Source organism: Cervus canadensis, chromosome 13, assembly GCF_019320065.1.
Source record: "Cervus canadensis isolate Bull #8, Minnesota chromosome 13, ASM1932006v1, whole genome shotgun sequence".
In the NCBI taxonomy this organism is placed as follows: domain Eukaryota; kingdom Metazoa; phylum Chordata; class Mammalia; order Artiodactyla; family Cervidae; genus Cervus; species Cervus canadensis.
In genome coordinates, this window is record NC_057398.1 from 72,376,867 (window position 1) to 72,394,624 (window position 17,758).

The window sequence follows — 17,758 nt, forward strand, 5'->3', positions numbered from 1 at the left end:
AGTCTTCATTCCATCCTATTAACTCTGCCTTGAGGACAAGCCAGCATGCATGCACTCCTCAAGAGTAGGGTTCAGGCTTTCCTCAGCCCTCCTGTTAGTCCCACTGTTACTATGACCAGCCAAGGGGTCTCGTCTCCCCTGGGGAGGACCCCAGGACTGGGGTGCCCAGTCTGTGGCCCAAACCGCTTACTCCCCAAGGTGGGTCTCTGCCTGCATAATCTCCCTCTCCCCCTGAGTCCCTTTCCAGGGGCACAAGTTCCAACATGATCACTTTTTCTTCCTTCCTATCTGATTATGGGTGTATCTCTCTTACAGCTTTGGTTTACAGAAATCTTTCTGCCAGCTCCCAGTCAGTTTTCAGAGAGAAGTGCTTCACATGTACATTTATTTTTGATGTGTTCACAAGGGGAGGGAGGTTCCCCATCCTCCTACTCTACCATGTTGATTGATCCGCAACGCTGACCTTCTTGTGAAGAGATGTTAGTGACTTCAAGGAATCCAATGATTAAAAAAAAAAAAAAAAAAGCAAGAGCAGAAAATTCTAACATGTGGAGTAGAAAGTTAAAGTTTACATTTCTGAGTACCTAGACACTAGCAGATCAGAGGGAAATGGTTACAGTCTAATCCATCTATCTGTCTGATAACTGTCACCATAATATAAGTATGTATTCCATGGCCCTGTGTACTGCTAACAATGAAAAAAATAAATATTACTGTATTACAGTTATAATATACTTAATGCAAATTCTGTGAAAAGTATTCCAAGAATAATAAGTTTGAGAAGCAAAATAAATTCTTAAATTGACAATTTCAACAAATGATTTTGTGTAGAGCTATTAAGAGCTTGCTGGGAGATCCAAATATTATCAATTTATGCTCCCTAACACTGTCCAAGGTTGAATATGGCTTTAAGCTACAGTTCTTTGTAAATACTGATAAACCTGATATCTCTTATTTATTAAACAATTTTTCAATATAGATATCTATAATAATAAATGAAGAACATAAAGAAAGTTAGAAGCATTTTAAGAAAGATAATGGAAATCGGTCAGCCCATTGCCAGATATGTTTTAAATTATTGCAATGTAAAATATCATCAATTCAAATTTTTCATCGAGAGAAAGAGGACAATTACATCCTAGAGGGTTAAATCAAGAGATAATGTTCATTTTGTTAACAGATTACAATGAAGCAGCACCCAACATTCTATTCCAAAAGATGGTGCTTGGGCTGAACCCTGAAGGAAGGCTGAGAGTAACCCAGGAGAACAGGGTGGGAATGCGTCCAAGCAAAGGGTGCAGGCCAGCAGCCTTGAAAGGAGGACAGTTTCAGAAAAATTAGATGCGACTATAATAAAGAAAATGGATGAATATGTGGTGGGAAAAGCATGCAGGCCCAGCTTATGAGGGTCTTTTTATGCCCAACAGGGACCTTGAATTTCATTCTGAAAGCTATGAACCATACCCCAAAGTATCTTAATCAGAGGAATGACCGTTCAAATGTGCCTTTATAAAATGAGAGACAGGAAACAAGGAGCTTCTGCAGTTTCTCCATCTGTAGTGGTCTGTGATCCTACAGAGAGCCAAGTCCTGGTCAGAGTGGAGAAGCGCCACAGGCAGCTATGAGAGTGATCTCACAGGAGATATGGGGGACGGTTTGAAGTACTGAGTCTGGGTGAGGCAATGAGCTGGCGTGGGGATAGAGTAGAGAGGCCAGAGCTAAGACAGGTTCCATTTCGAACATGTTAAGATTTGACATTCCTTACAAAACTCACTGATGCTACTGGATGATCTCAGCCCCCAAACTTTTATTAGTCCTGGGAAGAAAAGGACTACTGAATCCTCTAAGTTTTCATAGTAGGTGGGCCAAGCGGGAAAAAAGTTACTATGAGCAATTACTTAACAACTAAGTCATTTCAAAACTTCATCCGAATCCACTTAATTATGCCTTTTAGCTCCCATCTAATTATTTCAGGCTTAACACTAATATCAGTTTGGTGAGAACTTGGTGATCTACTTGATCCCTTAATTCCACATGGAATTTGCTATCAAGTCCTTGGCTCATAGCCAAATTATAATCATCCTCATCTGAATCCTTTCCCAACTATTTTCTCTTGAAAGCAAATTCTAGCTACTACTTGAGGAATAAAACCTTCCCTCTCCCCAACAGAAGTTCTTTCAGAGACCTGGCATGTAGTACTGTGCCCTATACTGTGAACATAGTGGGCACCCAGTGTTTCCTAGGGTAGGTGATAACACAAGCTCAAAGTGACTTCATTTTTTTTTTTTTCCTTTGGAGAGAAAAGGAGAAGAAAGGCATTGCTAGGATGTGGCTGTAATGTGAATAGGTAAGTATCATGAATGGTTAGATGGAGGTCCATTGTGTTTTACAGAAAGCCCAACTTTATAATGAGCCCAAAGAGGAAAGAGTGATTTTCCTCAAAGAGGAGGTTATACTGAAAAAGGAAATAAACAAGTTTCTGACAGTCGAGAAGATGACTGTACTGCATCAACACGCAAGGACGGAGGAGTGAGGAGACCGATGAGTCAGGTGAGCTGGACTGTAATTAGATTCCACAGTCAGGTCATCAAACAGGAATTCACATACAAATAAACAGCATGCGCTCCTCTCAAGTGATGACCTACATCAACCATGGAGCCTTAAGTCTCTCAGGTGCTTCTAACTTTGGAAATCCTCTCTTTCCCATAGTCCAGGCCTCCTTCCCCATTCTCTTGGAAACTCAGAGACCTGATATTTCTCCTGCACCAAAGTAAAGAAAGCAAAGAAAAATCAAGCAAGATTCCAAGGAAAACATTTAAAGATATGGAGAATGAAAAACACCACAATCAGAATAGCGATTTGTTTCAGCTGGAGTGTATGTCTGTTTTGAGGAGGCAGGAAGGAGGAGCAAAGTTTGTAAGCAACCTCAACTGTAATGTTAATGTTCTATTTCTTGAACTGGGTATTAGGTACAGTGCTGTCTGTTATGCCAAAGTATCTGAAATATTTCATAATTTTCAAAAAGAAATTTTTTTAAAAAAGGAAAGAGAGCAATAGTAAGATCACTTTGTCTATGTCCCTACTTCTACCTGGGAAAAGATAGGGGCTCTTCCTAATTATTCTAATTTTACTATAAACTGAAAAACTGTTCACAAACAAGACTGTGCCTCCTCTTATCTTTGAGGTTAATGCTCATAAGTCAATTCATTTTTTTTTTAGCAAATGTTCAAACCACACATCTATGAAGCTGGATCAGCTTCAGTGACTGAATCCTTGGGTGTTACTCTGGTTGCATTGAACTTCTGAGTTGGAGATGTCCTTCCTGTTTTGTTAGTATTATGACATCATACATATTTGAATGACACATCAGGAGGAGAGATCATCGGTCAGCTGACTAAATGCTCGGTCAGCTCTGCTATTCACATGCACTGACAGGTGCTGAGTTATTCCAGGCTTCCGCAAACCTCCTTTCTCCTCACTAGTCCCGCCTGCCTTTTCTGTAAGTTAGCCCCATGATCACTGCCCTTCTGCAATGATCACAACCGCAGAAATCACACAGGGAAAAGATGAAAGCCGTGTGTCATTCTTGTTCTAAAGGACAGGAACAGCTGCAAGACAGAAATGAGGCAAGAAGGGTGAATCTAGTTATTAGAATTAGACCTGCACATTATCTGTGTACTTCACGTTTCCTACTTAGGATTTTTCTCCAAAATACAGACTGATTGGCATCGTATTGATACAAGGCAAACGACGCCATACTGCCTAAGTTGAAATCCGTGCTCTGCCATGCCGTAGCTACATAATCTTGAGCAAGTCATTTCTCCTTTTTGTAAAAATTAGTATATTAGTAGTGCCTACTTTTCAAATAAAGAATAAATGAAATGATGTATGAAAATGCTTAGCACAGCACAATTCCCAATGCATAGCAAGAGCTTAACAAAATGTTGGCAATTACTATGTGCGTTGATTTTAATTTTTCTTCCTGCCCTTTGGTATCGAAGATAACATATATTCAGGAAAATCCAGTTTGCACGCAAAAGGTATATCTGGTGAAAGTGATCGCCATTTCTGGAGGAAGATTCCTTCCTGAAAGCTTTGGATTCTTTCGCCTAGTGTCTTCGCCCTACTTTCTTCCGGATGTTTTAACTACAGGTGCCAGAAATCTGCCATTGGAAGGAGATACGAGTTGCAGAACTGATTGGTAGCTTCTTTCGTTTTTATTTCTTCATATTCATTGCTACCTTCCACACACAGCTAAAAGACCAGAGACCCAAAGGACGGCGTACATGTTCTCTCTTTCCAGGCTGTCCGTTCCCTTTTCCCCTCCGAATAGGGACCTCTTGAGAGAGAAAACAGTTTTATTTCCCCCAGAAGGTCTTTGTCACGGGGTCTCAGCGCCAGCGTCCCTGTCCTTAGACGCCTTCATCCGTGGTCCTAAGTGGAGCCGCTAGGAAAACACTTAAGGACGACAGTGACTCTGAAAGACTGGAAAAGACAAAGGATTTTTACTTTAAAGAATTCAGGGGACTACTTCGAGGCGTAGAAGGCAGTTACAGATAGAAACTCAAGTTTCAAACAGGCGCACGGAAACGCACACTGCCCACTGGACTGTGTTTCTCTGTATCAAGATACCTGAAAGGGATAACATGCCTACTCTCGTCCAAGCCTCGGCCCAAACCAGCGGCTCCTCCTTCCGGCCCTCGTCTGGGCTTAAAGGCTCGCTACTGGCTCTCGGCTAGGGAAAGAGGGCCAGAGGCGATTGGCTAAGCGAGCCGCCCCGCCCGCGCCCTCCCCGGGGAAACAGCTGGAAGCGGACGTGGGGAGGGAGGCCTGGGATTGGCTGGGAGTCGGGCAGGGCGGGGTGAGGCCGCGCGGATGAAGCCTTTACCTGTCCAGGTAAGTCAGAAAGAGGTCAAAAGAAGAAAACAGTAGGAGACCGGGCACGCTGTCTCTGTCTCCGTCTCCGCCCTTTGCAATACGAGGGTATTCTCTTCTTTTCCTTTCTTCAGTCACCCGCCCATTGAAGGTGAGTTAATTACTAACCAACTATTGCTTACTCTGCAGCAGGAGTCGGGGTCTTCGTGGAAGCCAGAGCTACAGAGTTGAGCCCTTTATAACGCAACTGGGGGACTTTCCTCTCTCTTCCTCGACTCTCTGAATCCAGTAGTGCACCGGAGTAGGTTGATAGCTGGAGGCGGGAGTGCTTTTCTGGAGACCGGGGCTGAGATGCTTTTTTTTTTTTTCATCTGCCTGTTTAGTTAGGTTGGGTAAAGCATATTGTGCAGGCAACAAGAAAAGAAAACAGGTTTGCTTTAGAAATTTCCATCTCTGAGCAATTGAAATTGAGTTGTGATTTTGGAAGAGAATAGTTGGAGTAGACGGAGTAGAAATGGAAAATCGCCCAGGGGAGGAAAAGTGCTTTGGTTTTCCATTGCATTTCTAACAGGAAATTTTCCCATAGCTTTATCAACTCAATGTCTATCTTTATTTAAATAAAAGGTGCAGTGTGTGTGTGTGTGTGTGTGTGTGTGTGTGTGCGCGCGCGCGCGCGATAAAGGCGCTCCTTGTGGAAGGGTGTGTAAGGTGTGAGCCATGCTAGGTTGTTTGTAAGGCGATGTGAGGTTTGGTTACATTGGAAAAACTCCAAGTCAGGTTACCAGCTCATCTTTGGAAGCCCACGGATAATCTAGTTGCAAAGTCAAGCCTATTTGAGTTCAACCTCATTAAATTTCTTACTTTGCCTGTTAATAGACACAAGGACTGGCAAACTGGAAGCTACTCAGCTGTGCCAGGGCCCCACCCACGTTAATACTTCACCATAGCATGTCAAGTCTAGTAGGAATTCCGAGAGGGGTTCAGGCCGAAGCAGCGTGGCAGGGTCCAGAGAGGAGAACCAGACCAGTGCCGTGGTTTTGCATTGCGTTCCTTCAGGTGTCCTGTTGGCAGTGTGTGCGGCAGTGTTCCCCGCACACGGACACTGGGTGTAGAAGTCAAGTCAGAGTAACAAGTCAGCTCTCCATCCTCTAGCTTGTGGGAGTTAACACTCTGTTCCTTAACTTGACGCCTTTTCCTCCTGCTTCCAGAAAAAGGAAGTGGGAAGATCTAGTGCCAGGATCCCAGAGCCTGGCACGCAAGCCCTGGATTGGGCTTCTTCCTGGCACCGGAACCTTTAGGCTCTAGCTCAGCCCACACCCCAGAACCAGCCCGCCAAGCTCACTGACTGAGGGCTGCCATAGATGGTGACCTTGTCAGCAGTAAGGATGAGCTGTAATGTCAAGCAAAGCCCTTCTGCACAGGGGATGTTTCCACCCCACTCTCCCTCAAATCTACTGGTGAAAGAGGCAATTATATAATTGCCTAAACTCACATGGAAACCTGCACATGTGCTTGTGGAGAGAGATACGCATACAGCACAACTTTTAGTCTTCTTGGCCTCCTTAGGATGTTCTCCAGTCCAAGGCACATTTGACTGGTCAGCAGGAGACCTGGAGACCTGGAGATAGGAAACCTCTTTGACCACTAGGGAGAGAGATGAGTTCTTAGAGGATTTGGGGGTGGTTTCATGGGAGGAGGGTGACCAGGGAGCCTTCAGACTGTTCGGGAGGTACAGAGGAGCCAAACAGGACTGGGCTGGAGCCCTCTTCCCACCCCACCCCGTCCAGATGCCAGAATGCCACATGCCATTTTTTTTACTCTCCTCCAAGGCTTGGTTGGCTTCAGGGAGTGGTTAATATTTAATATGCCTTTGCACGGGTGACGCTGATACAGGCTGTGCACATCTCTTAATCCATTCCTTTCTCCCCTCAAGCTGCCCAAAGAGGTCAAGTGTTCAAAGATACCAAACTCTCACCTTGAGTGTTTTGCCTGTTGCTCCGCTTATCAAGTAGAAATACCTCAGGTTTCAATGGCTGCCCTGAAACAGCCCACAAGTTTCAAGGTTGTAAAGTTGGTGGAAGGAAATGCAGCATCCAGGTCAGGTCAGCCTGGTGAGGGAAGGAGAGGGAGTGGGAAGAAGAGAAGGCATCTTCACGGTTCAGACGTTTGGGATCAGAACACTAGGTGTGGAAGGGAGGTGCAAGCACATTGGGGCTCATTCAGCTTTGGTTTCAGGCCCAGGTTAATCTCTGGTGATTCTGTTGTGCTTACTTGAGAGTCAGCGGCAGTTGATGTCATTTCTTTACGCTGGAAATATCTGTCGTTGGGACAAAAAGCTGGCCTGGATGCATAAAGTTGAATCAAAAGAGGATGTTACTGGGGTTTTCAGTGTTTAGTCAGGGGTGGCCAATGGTCCTTCCTTAGGTACATGGCCCTCTTGCGTGTGGAAAGCCTTTGTGATACCCTCTAGAAGGGCTGGGAGCCACAGGCTGTCCCATAGATGCAGTTATATGGATTATTTCCTACTTCCCATAGGAAGGGGAGTTAGAAAGAACCCCAGCTTTCTTAGCTGTCAAATGGAGAAAATATCCCATCCTGCCTAAGCTAGCAGTTTTTTTAAAAAAAACTCAATTAGCATATCTGAAAGCACTTTATAAGCTATACCCTGCTGTGTTTTTTGAAGCAGTGCTGTTCATATTGTTTCTATCTCTTCCAGCTGCTTCAAGCCATCCTTGGTTCCAAAGTGAGAGTGTGTTAGGCTGCCCTGGGAGGAAGAAGAGGCTAGCAAACCCCTGTAAAGTCTGCCATGTGCTTGGAAGAACAAGGCAGTAATTTTTCTCTGAAAGGAAAAGGCAGCATCTGCATATCTGTTCACAGAGAACATTCCATTAATTACAGTGAGTCACTTTTAACAGTTACTGCCCCAATGTTACAGATAGGAAAGATAGAGCCAATAAAACAGACCCTTGGATCTACACTGACTTCTTGGAAACAGTACCTTTGTCTTAGTAAAGTTTGCATGCCCAGGGCCAACTGGGTGCTAATAAATGTTACTGTAACTGAAAGTGTTTCCCAAAACTCCATTAAGCCACATATATTCTGGGAAATAAAATATTTGAAAAAGAGCTTGCAGTAATAGTGTAGAAGCCAAAAAAGCAACCTTCCAACCGTGCAACTCAGCAGACTCTAGAATGAACGACAGGTTTCTTCATCTAGCATTTTTTGAGTGCCTTCCGTGTGCCTGGGCTAATGGATGAGAGATGAGAGATGGATCCTCTTTGTCTGTCTCAAACCTACAGAATGTTAGAAATGAGTTAGTACTTCTGGAAGTCAGTGACCTAGTCAGTCATTAATGGAGAGGCTAGCTGAGGTGACTGAACCTCATCTCGCATGACTTCTCACATTTGTTTCTTTGGGGTTTTGGATAATGGGGAACTAGTGAAGGAACTCATGAAGGAAACCCAGGAGTTATCTTCACCCGTGTTGATTCATCACTGGGCTTCATCTCCGTCCGCTCTGGTCCCCTCTGTCTCTCCTAAGAAGCTCTGGACCCTCATGAACGACACATAGCTTGCTCATAAGAGATCGTCCCTCTTCCTTCTCCGTTGTTCTGCCCCTCCCTACCTGTGGCACTTGAGGGCCTCCTCCCCAGCAGGAGAGGAGCTCTGAGAGGCCTTGTGCTTGTCAGCTCGAGGTGGTTGGCAGGCTGACTCCCCCAGCACAGCCCAATCCTGACTTTGGCATTGGAAGCAATTATTGGTACAGGCTGAAAAGACAACCTGCCCTAGAATCTAAACCCCAAGTCTCAAGACGTCAAATAAAATTCAATTTTCCAGGACATTTCACCTCGTACTGGGAGAGTAGGAAAGATGGTAGAAAATAAGACGCAGCACTATGAGGAAACCATGGATTCAGAATCCAACAAACTGTATTCTAATTCTAAACTCTTTCCCCATGTCCTTTCTTGATCTTGGAACTGTCTTTTAATCTTAATTGTTCTAGAATTTCATTTTAACTTAGGAGAGTCACCTTTGGCCTTTCCAACTCTGGTGGAGTTTTCCCCATGAACGGGAATATGAAAACCCCCGGGACTTCCTGAAGATAGATGGCACTAACCTTCTTTTGCTATTTCTGTTGGCACAATGAAATTGAAGCCATTCTTTCCCTACGAGTTGGAGTTGGAAGGAAGCCACCTAGGACTTTGCTCTTGTTCATGCGAGACAGATTAGGGAACCTCATTGGGAATAAGTGCAGCCTCAGAGGGGGTGATGCATGAGAGAGGAACTAGGTCTGTGTCAGCCACTGGGTGCCTTGCACACACCTCCCAGACTTGGGCGATGATGGTGGCTGTGGTGGGAGTCATCGCGTTGATGTTGATGACGTGGATATGGTAGCAGCTGACACTTACAGGGCCTGACAATTACAAACACACTGCACAAAGTGTTTTAAATGGAGTATCTCATTATAAATTCATGACAACCCTTTGAGGTAGGTACTATTATGCCCTTGTTCCTTTAAAAAAAAAAAAAAAAACTTTTGTTTCCCTTGCTTCAGTCTACTTTGATCCAAGTTGGATCTTGTCTTTTTCTTATTACAAAAACAGTAGTAGTTACTCATTTATTCCTTAAGCATTTGCTAATTTACTACCAACTAAACTGTGCTAACTGTTCTCATTTAATCTTATTATTAACCCTATTTAATGAGGAAAAACAGACTCAGAGTAAATTGCCTCAAATCACATCACTGTAAATGGTGGAGCTGGAATTGGAACCCAGATCCAGCTACTCTCCAGAACCCAAGGTTTAATCCCTGTAATACCAATGCTAGTAATGAAAATCTAGGTTAAGTTCCCTGGTCCAGAGAAAAAAAGAGAGAGAAATGATGGAGGCTCCCTTCTGCTGAACTGCTTCTGCACCACCTAAGTCCGTCCTCCTGCATGTGCGTGTCCAGCTTGGTGTCCCTGGTGAGGCTGGGGTCGGGGTCTGGGCGTGGCTGAGCGTGGCCCCTTCCAACTCTCTGCTTGCTTCGTGTCCCGGGTGCCACGCTGCTCCAGGGCCTGGGCAGAGCCTCGCTGGAGCCTGGCTCAGCTCACACGTGGCTTTGATTCTTGTCTTTTCAGGCCCAGCCTGGGATATTCTCCACTTCCCTTCACTTCCCCTCTGGGAGCCCCTTTCACCACCCCTGCACCTTGCTTCAGGCGATGCCCGAGAGAGAGCTGTGGCCAGCAGGGCCTGGCCTGGAACCCGCCACCCGCGTCGGCAGCTGCGACAGTATGATGAGCACCACCTCCGCGCGCTCTGGATCTGTACGTACTCTGTCTGCAGCCTGGCCCGCTCTCTGCTCCCTGCCCTGCCCTGCCCTGCCCTGCCCTGCCCACCACCGGCCTTGCTCACCGCTCCTTGTCTTTCATCTTCCTCGTCAGGGAGTGAATCACGCCAGGCAGGATTTTGCCTCTGAGTCACCCCCGCTTCTATAGAGAATAGGGTGGGACAACCCCAGAGAGTAATAAGACAAATGAGACTTTTTCCCAGTTCTCATTAGGTTGGGAGGTTTAACTGAGATGAGAGAATGGGTCAGTGATCTCAGGCCACGGTGGAAACAGAATGTAGATCCTTGTGGATTCCTCAAGTCCTCTGCAGTGAACAGCCTCACTTCAGTCTTTAACAAAGGTCAAAGAGCACAGAGCAATTAAGAGCCTGGGTTCTGGAGCCGAGCAGATCTGGGTTCTCTACTTAGAAGCTCCATTATCTTGGGCAAATTACTTTATTTCTCCAAGTTTCAGTTTTGAGATGAGGATAATGTTAATACCAAATTTGCAGGGTTCATGAGAGGAGTAAATGAAATACATGATAAAGTATTTAGTACCTGCCTCTATCTAGAAAAGAAATAGCCTATCTGTAAGTAGAGATTGAGAATCTTCCAAAATCATTGTGTTTGTCTGTGACATGTAATCAACTGTAGTTTTTCTGGGCATGGATTTAAATCTCAATTATTATAAGATTGGTGTCAAAGAATAAGTCTGCCCTATGTCCAAATGTAAGCATTCTTTTGCTATGGGTGCTCATCATATACATGATAACCCTTGATAATGTATACTTTATTGCTCTATATCCTGTATGTAGAGATATTTGAAAGTTTAAAGATCATAATGATCTCTACTGAATGTTGAAGATGTTTAATATAGTTGGTAAGTTTTGACATGTAAAAATGGAGTAGAAAACAGCACATAATGCACAAAAGCTGAAAGTGCAGACAATCTGCATATAATTTCTTTTTGACCTTAGATGATAGGGCGACAGAGATAGCTTCCTGTCTGTTAGGCAGAGACCAACATGAATAGTTACATAGCATTGGACACAGAATGTGGCAGGAATTAAAGGTTGTCAAAATGAATCGTCTACAAAGGACAAATTCAGAGCTGGAGTCTTGGCAAGACTATTTTAGGAAGAAGAGGGCAGTAAAGAAGATTTTGTTCACAGAACCTCTGGAGCCGGCATCAAGGCTTCTAAGGGCTATATCTGGGACTTCCTTGACATCTAGATCTCCCTCAATCAACTGACAGATGACTCCTTATGGAGCCTGAAGGACTGGAAAAGGCATTCCAAAAACCATTTCCCCTCCGCCTGAGATATTTTCAGGGTTTTCTCAAAATCTTTCCTGGCCATCTGAATGGGTCTGAAGAATATATAACTCTGCAGTGACTCAAACATTAGGAAGAAGGGTAGAGATGCTAGGAAGGGACTCAGGCCAAATCTCCTGTATTCCCATCTGCCCTTTTCATCCTCCCTTCAACCTTCAACTTTGGAGAGCAACTATTCCATGGATCTTCCTGGCCTTGCAGAACACGGCAGTAAGCATCTGAAATGGCCATAACCTGTTCTTCCAAACATGCCTGTGTGCTTTTTCATAATAAAAACATGTATCTGAATTTCTGCATAATATTTTAATACTCAGTTGCTCTCCCCACAGCCCATACCAGTCTGTCCACCTTCCTCCCTTAAGTTAATATTTGCTTAAGAAATGCACACTTTTTTGAATGTTAGCCAGAGCCAAATGCCATCAGGAAAGTAAATACACAAGGGGGAAAAAAATTCTGCATGGAATGCATTTCAAAGTCAAGTATAAATTATTTAGTGAATTTATCTGTGACTAGTCGTGCCACTGTTCCTATTGGCCTGGCAGCGAGTAGTTGACTGGCTTTCCTGTTTGTCCTCATACTGTCCTTGACGCGCCACATCAAGGATGCAGAAGTACTTTGAAAAGTTCAAAGCAATACCAGTTTAGGTATTGCTTCAGGTTTAAAATCAAATCATTATGTTACACACAAAGTTGAAGCACTTGACATAGGTCACACAGAAGAAGTAGAATTAGAACCCGGGACCTTCTAATCTGTGCCCATAAGCGTTCCACCCAGGACTTAGCACATGAAAAGCCCTTTGCAGTCGGCCTGCCCAGCTGTCGGAGCTGGGTGCCAGGGGGACCACAGCCCGACAGGCTCTGCCCTCCCGGTGCTCGCGGCTTCAGGAAGCAGCTCCAGCAGGTCTGCAGAGTGGCACGGTGGGGAGGTGTCCGGCTCTTCAGCATTCCTTCCCCAAGGCAGGGTGGCTCTTGGGCCCCACCAGTTTCTGGAGAGCTGCCTGTCACAGCTCCCCCGCCCTCTCCTCACTCCAGAGTGACAGCAGCTACGACTTCCTGTCCGCTGAAGAGAAGGAGTGTCTGCTATTCCTGGAGGAAACCATTGGCTCCCTGGACGCCGAGGCTGACAGCGGGCTGTCCACCGGCGAGTCTGAGCAAGCCTCAACTCCCCGAGGTCCCCGAGCACTGCCCCCGACCCAGCCTGCCCCCCAGGGTAAGACAGACTGTCTAAACAACCAAAAGACACTACATCCTCCTGGCCACTTTCCCTCTCATCTGCCCTCTGCTCTATAAGTCATGGGCAGAAGAAGGAACAAGCACTTTCCTCTCTACTTGCAGCTAGAATAAAGCCTCGTCCCTGGAGGGAAGGAGGGGTTGTCCAAGACAGCTTCTTGTGTCTTTGTATGAAGTATCAAAAGTCTGGGAGGGAAGGGGATTTGACCGGCTCCCACTCTCTTCTGGAGACATTCTAAAGCCATCTGACCACTGAGGTGGGGGAGAGAACCAGGGAGGGGTGGGTGGTTGGCTCTGGAAAACCTGAGTCAGTCTGGGAAGCTAATCTGGGTGACCCAGAGGATGAGGCTGCAGGAGATAAGAAGAGGGAGGGGCTCCCTTAGTTTCAGTGGGTGGCATCTTGAGGGCCTTGTGAGAGAGCGTGGAATGATAATGAGGCTCAGGAGTTGGAGACAAAGGTGGCATGTAAGTGTAGCCATACATCCCAGGAAGACAGTCCTATTGGTATTAGGACTGCAACCGCTTCTTCATACACTTAGCAAATATTTATTGACAATATGTTAGACCCTCCGTCTGTGGTGATACGGCAGGAAGTGGGGACGTGGGACTGCCCCTGCTGCCTGGCGCTGATTTCCTGGCCCAGTGGGCCTGATGCTTACGCTTCTTCACTGGAAGGGAAGAGCCCACATCACCCTGTGGCGCAGGGACAGCTGTGGCCATTACAGAGTCATCCAAGTGTTTACAGGAAGTGGAGGTGGAGGAAGGCAGACGCCTGGTGGGGCGGGAGCACATGACCTGTTGATGCTGTTCAAGCTCAGTGCTCCCACTGGACCCAGTTACCCGGGAGCCCCAGGACGGCGAGAGGGACTGTCCTGAATCCCAGCCATCCTGCTTCTGCAGAGGTTAGGAAGAGCCTGAGTCAGGGACACAGAGCTGTCTGCACTGCCCTTTCCCCAGCCACTGGGAAATGCTAATCCTTGGTTGAAAGAAATCTGCTAGGATTGATCTGTCAGTCTAAATGATATCCAGACAAAAGTGTTGTTCTTCAAGAACAAAGAAACAGCAACAACAGACAGACAAAAACCCGTCCATTGAGGATTGGAGATCACAGTTTGGGAAGCATTTTCTTTCCCCTTGACAGCAGGGTCCTCACTGCCTACTCTTCTTCACCTGTTCCCCTGACTCTTACAGGACATCCAGAGGAGACAACTGTCCGAGGACCGGAGCCAAAAAGAGTGACTCCATTCAGCTCAGCTCATCTCCCCCGGCCCCAAAGCCTGGGCCTCAGGTCTGGCTCCAACAGCCTCCCCAGAAATATCCACATCGGCAGAAACCAGAACCTCAGAAAAAGCACCACCCTGACTAATAGCCATAATCCAGGGGGATCCGAGGGACTTGTCTTGGGACCTGAGACGGTGCGGGTCAGCCAGAGCCCTGAGCCCAGCCAGGCACTGGCCACGCCCCCAGAGGCTGCCCTTGACCTGGACGGGGCGCTCATCCCCCCACCGGAGGCTTTCCAGGACGCCCAGCCCGAGCAGCCTGGCCAAGGCAGCCTGCCCAGAGGACCAGGGGAGCTGAGCCCCAGGCCCCAGGCCCACCCATCACTCAGCTCCCAGAGAAACAGGGAGCCCGCTCCAGAGGCCATGTCCCAAAAAGCCAGTGAGAAAGGCTCAACCGGGGAACCTGCACCACCTCGGTCTCCTCCCCTGGTGTCCTCTCGGGATGCGGGCGCTAGAGATGCGGCCGTCCCTTCTGGGGGCCATCCAAATGGCCGGCCGGCTCCCGTCACGGCCCCTAAGCCCCGGAAGCTGCCGCCAAACATTGTCCTGAAGAGCAGCCGCAGCAGTTTCCACAGCGACCCCCAGAACCGGCTGTCCCGCCGCTCGGAGGCTGCGCCCGGGGACCCCAGCCCCGCCTCGTCGTCCCTTCAGGAGCAGAGGAAAGCACGCAGGGAAGCGCTGGAGAAGCTGGGGCTGCCGCAGGACCAGGAGGAGCCCAGCCCCCGCTTAAGCAGGCCCTCCGTCAGGCTCAAGGAGACTGGCGCTCAGGCCGTGTCCCCGGCCCCAGCCCAGGTCCCCGGAAGGGCCCTGGCGCCTGCACCCACGCGGGGCCCTTCTCCCGGGAAAGCGCCAGCTCTGGCCCAGCCGCCTTCTCCAGGCAAGGTTCTGGTTCCCTCCCAGGAACCCACTCAGGGGACAGCTCCAGCTGCCAAATCCAGGCCAATTCCTATCCCGAAGGGCCCGCGGGCACACAGTCCCCTGACTCAGCGAAAGCCAGACTCCGGGCTGACCCTCCAGGAGAGCGGCGTCCCTGGCCTCAGACAGATGAGCTTCAAGTCCAGCACCCTGGAGCGGTCAGGCATCGGGCTGAGCAGCTACCTCTCAGCGGAGAAAGCTCCCAGCCCCCAAACCAGCACCTCTCTGGAAAAAGGCTCCTTGCTGGACAGGATCTCGCCCAGCGTCTTGCGTAATTCCCGGCCGCGCCCAGCCTCCTTGGGCACGGGGAAGGACTTCGAGGGTATCCGGGTGGGCAAGCTGGCTGACCTGGAGCAGGAGGGGCACCCCAAGCACCTTTCTTACCAGGGACAGAGCCGAGACAAGCTGCCCCGGCCCCCCTGTGTCAGCGTCAGGATCTCCCCAAAGGGGGTGTCCGATGAACACAGAAGGGAGGCTCTGAAGAAGCTGGGCCTGTTGAAGGAGTAGGCCAGGCCCACTGGCCACCAGCCCAACCCACACAGCCCCCTCCCCGCACCCCATTACTCAAGGTGGGACCCAGAGCTCAACTTAGCCTCCCCACCTCTCGACTCAGGAGCTGGACAGGGGTCAGCTTCTCTCCAATGGCCTCCTGTCTCTGAGGGAGAGCCTGGAGCACACATTTATATTCACAGCAGCTGTGCCAAGGAAAGTGAAGTCGCTTAGTTGTGTCCAACTCTTTGCGAACCCATGGACTGTAGCCTGCCAGGCTCCTCTTGTCCATGGGATTTTCCAGGCAAGAGTACTGGAATGGGTTGCCATTTCCTTCTCCAGGGGATCTTACTGACCCAGGGATTGAACCCTCATTGCAGGCAGATGCTTTACTGTCTGAGCTACAGGGAAGTCCTCAGTACCTGCGCAAATGGTCCTGAAGAGGATTTCCACAGGAGGGTGTGTGTGTGTGTGTGTGTGTGTTATAGGCTGTATATATCACTGATGCTATTTATATGACACAAGGAGTCATTGCTCAGAATTCTGCTCTGGTTGAAAATTTTCTTATGCTGGGTAGAGTTCAGCCTAGCCAGAACTGAGTGGAGAGGCATGGCTGAGCCTGAGAAAAATAGTCAAATGAGACAATAGACGTTCCCATAACATTAGGCAAATGCAGAGTCACATGAAACGTGGGTCTCCCAGAATCCCCGCAGTGGATGGAGACTGGCTCAGACCTTGCTGGAGTCCCCTCTCTCTTCTGGCCTTCTGGACAGGGGCCCATGGCCAAGGAGGCTGTTTGCTGCCCTCTCACTGTCCTTAGTCCTGAGGATCAGACACATCCTGACACTCTTGTTGGTCTGTGGAGGCGGGATGAATATCTACACATCATACTTCCCTTGGGGAAGGTCTTGTCCTTGGGCTTTCAGTGATAAACTATGATGGGCCCTGACTCCGAGATCCCTGTTTTTCCTGCTCTGGATCTCCATCTGCACAGGACTGAAGCCAGGGCTGGGCCACCAGTGAGTTGGGAACTCAAGCCTAGAGACATTGTAAATACCGAGAAACTCTTGAAAGCCTTTGTCTACGATTGCAAGTTATTTTTTGATTTCCTCAATTCCTATGGAAAATCAGCACCTTATATTCTCTGCTAATTATTTATGTATAGACTATCAGAGCTGGGGGGGGCCATAGAGACCCTCTAATCCAATCCTGTTAGGGAAGGGAAGTGACTCATCGTGGTCAGTGTGCATTAGTGACAGAGCTGAGGTCAGAGCTGGGGCTCCCATTCCCGCCCACACTGCAGGCCCCTCCCCTCCAGCAAGGCCCTTGTCCATCCACGCAGCACCCTCAGGACTGGCAGTCACCAGCAGAAGTCTAACCTGAAAGCTCTTCAAGCTCTAAGGTGTCTTCTGAAACAGCAGAGATTAAATGTTCAGGATCATATTTAGTGTTGTGGCTTCTTATTTAATTTGGGAAAGTAGCCGTCTAATGACTCATGAATCCCAAATTCCCTGACCAAGTCGTGCAACTTGCAAATATGCCAGAGGGTACTATGGGTAGGCAGTGTGGGCTTCCGAATACAAGGTTGGAGACTGGACATAGCTGGACATAGCCCCTGCTTCCCCTTAGGAAATAAATACTGTTCAGAGACATGACCTGGTTGGAGTCCACGATGCCCGAATATGGGGGGCGGATAAAGGGAAGTGGGTTGAAAATGTGCCCTGTAGTTCTGCTGAGCATTTCTGGACCATGTCCTTAGGGGCCCAGCACATCAAGGCTCAGTGTTTCTGAAAATGGTGAGAAGGTTAAGATGAGGACAACAAATGACTGCACCCTGCTCTGGCGTGTAGGGTGTGGGTGCATGCGGGGTGTGGGTGTGACAGTTTCTGTGTACACTCCATACACACACACACACACCCAAAAGCCTAGTACCTTGCTCCTGGCCCTGGGTAAGAACCAGGCCTGTCACAGCAGATGGGGTCCCCCATGACGGGCTGAGTCACGTGTTATCTCAGAACCCCCCCACCCCAGCCTCCAAGAGAGAAGGCCTTTCCTGCATGGTCCACCACAATACATTGGGTTGAACTGCTTCTTAAGATGCAACCTGAAGAAAGCTCATTTTATTTTTTATTAATTTCCATGATAAACAGGGAAGCTTGAGGCTAGCTCTAAAGTATGACTTGGTAGGAGCCTGGGGCCCTGGCACCAACACAAGGCTGACTAACACAGGGCGGTCAGGGGTACCTCCTGTTAAATCCCACTTCCTGGAGAGCGCAGTTTCTCTCCCAGACACAGCAGAGTTACACACAGCCTACACTCCTGTTCTGTAT

General features: G+C 48.0%; 1 protein-coding gene across 5 annotated transcripts; it reads left to right on the forward strand.

The window, feature by feature from the left end:
- Positions 1 to 4,830: 4,830 nt before the first annotated feature.
- C13H1orf116 (chromosome 13 C1orf116 homolog) lies at positions 4,831 to 16,871 on the forward strand. 5 transcript variants are annotated; one of them, XM_043486118.1, is made up of 4 exons: positions 4,831 to 4,896; positions 9,995 to 10,180; positions 12,547 to 12,724; positions 13,936 to 16,871. In XM_043486118.1, exons 1-4 carry the CDS (start codon positions 4,876 to 4,878, stop codon positions 15,444 to 15,446), a joined length of 1,896 nt encoding a protein of 631 aa, XP_043342053.1. In that variant the 5' UTR covers positions 4,831 to 4,875; the 3' UTR covers positions 15,447 to 16,871. The 5 variants fall into 5 exon arrangements, with proteins under 5 accessions (XP_043342053.1, XP_043342056.1, XP_043342054.1 ...); XM_043486119.1 differs by lacking the exon at positions 4,831 to 4,896 and adding an exon at positions 4,910 to 5,026; XM_043486120.1 differs by lacking the exon at positions 4,831 to 4,896 and adding an exon at positions 5,065 to 5,176.
- Positions 16,872 to 17,758: the final 887 nt, after the last annotated feature.

Excerpts from the sequence above, each read along its gene's own strand:
- C13H1orf116 (XM_043486118.1), top strand. The coding sequence starts at position 4,876 with ATGAAGCCTTTACCTGTCCAG. Across the intron at positions 4,897-9,994 it reads TGAAGCCTTTACCTGTCCAG|GCCCAGCCTGGGATATTCTC; the intron begins GTAAGTCAGAAA and ends TTGTCTTTTCAG. Across the intron at positions 10,181-12,546 it reads CCTCCGCGCGCTCTGGATCT|AGTGACAGCAGCTACGACTT; the intron begins GTACGTACTCTG and ends TCCTCACTCCAG.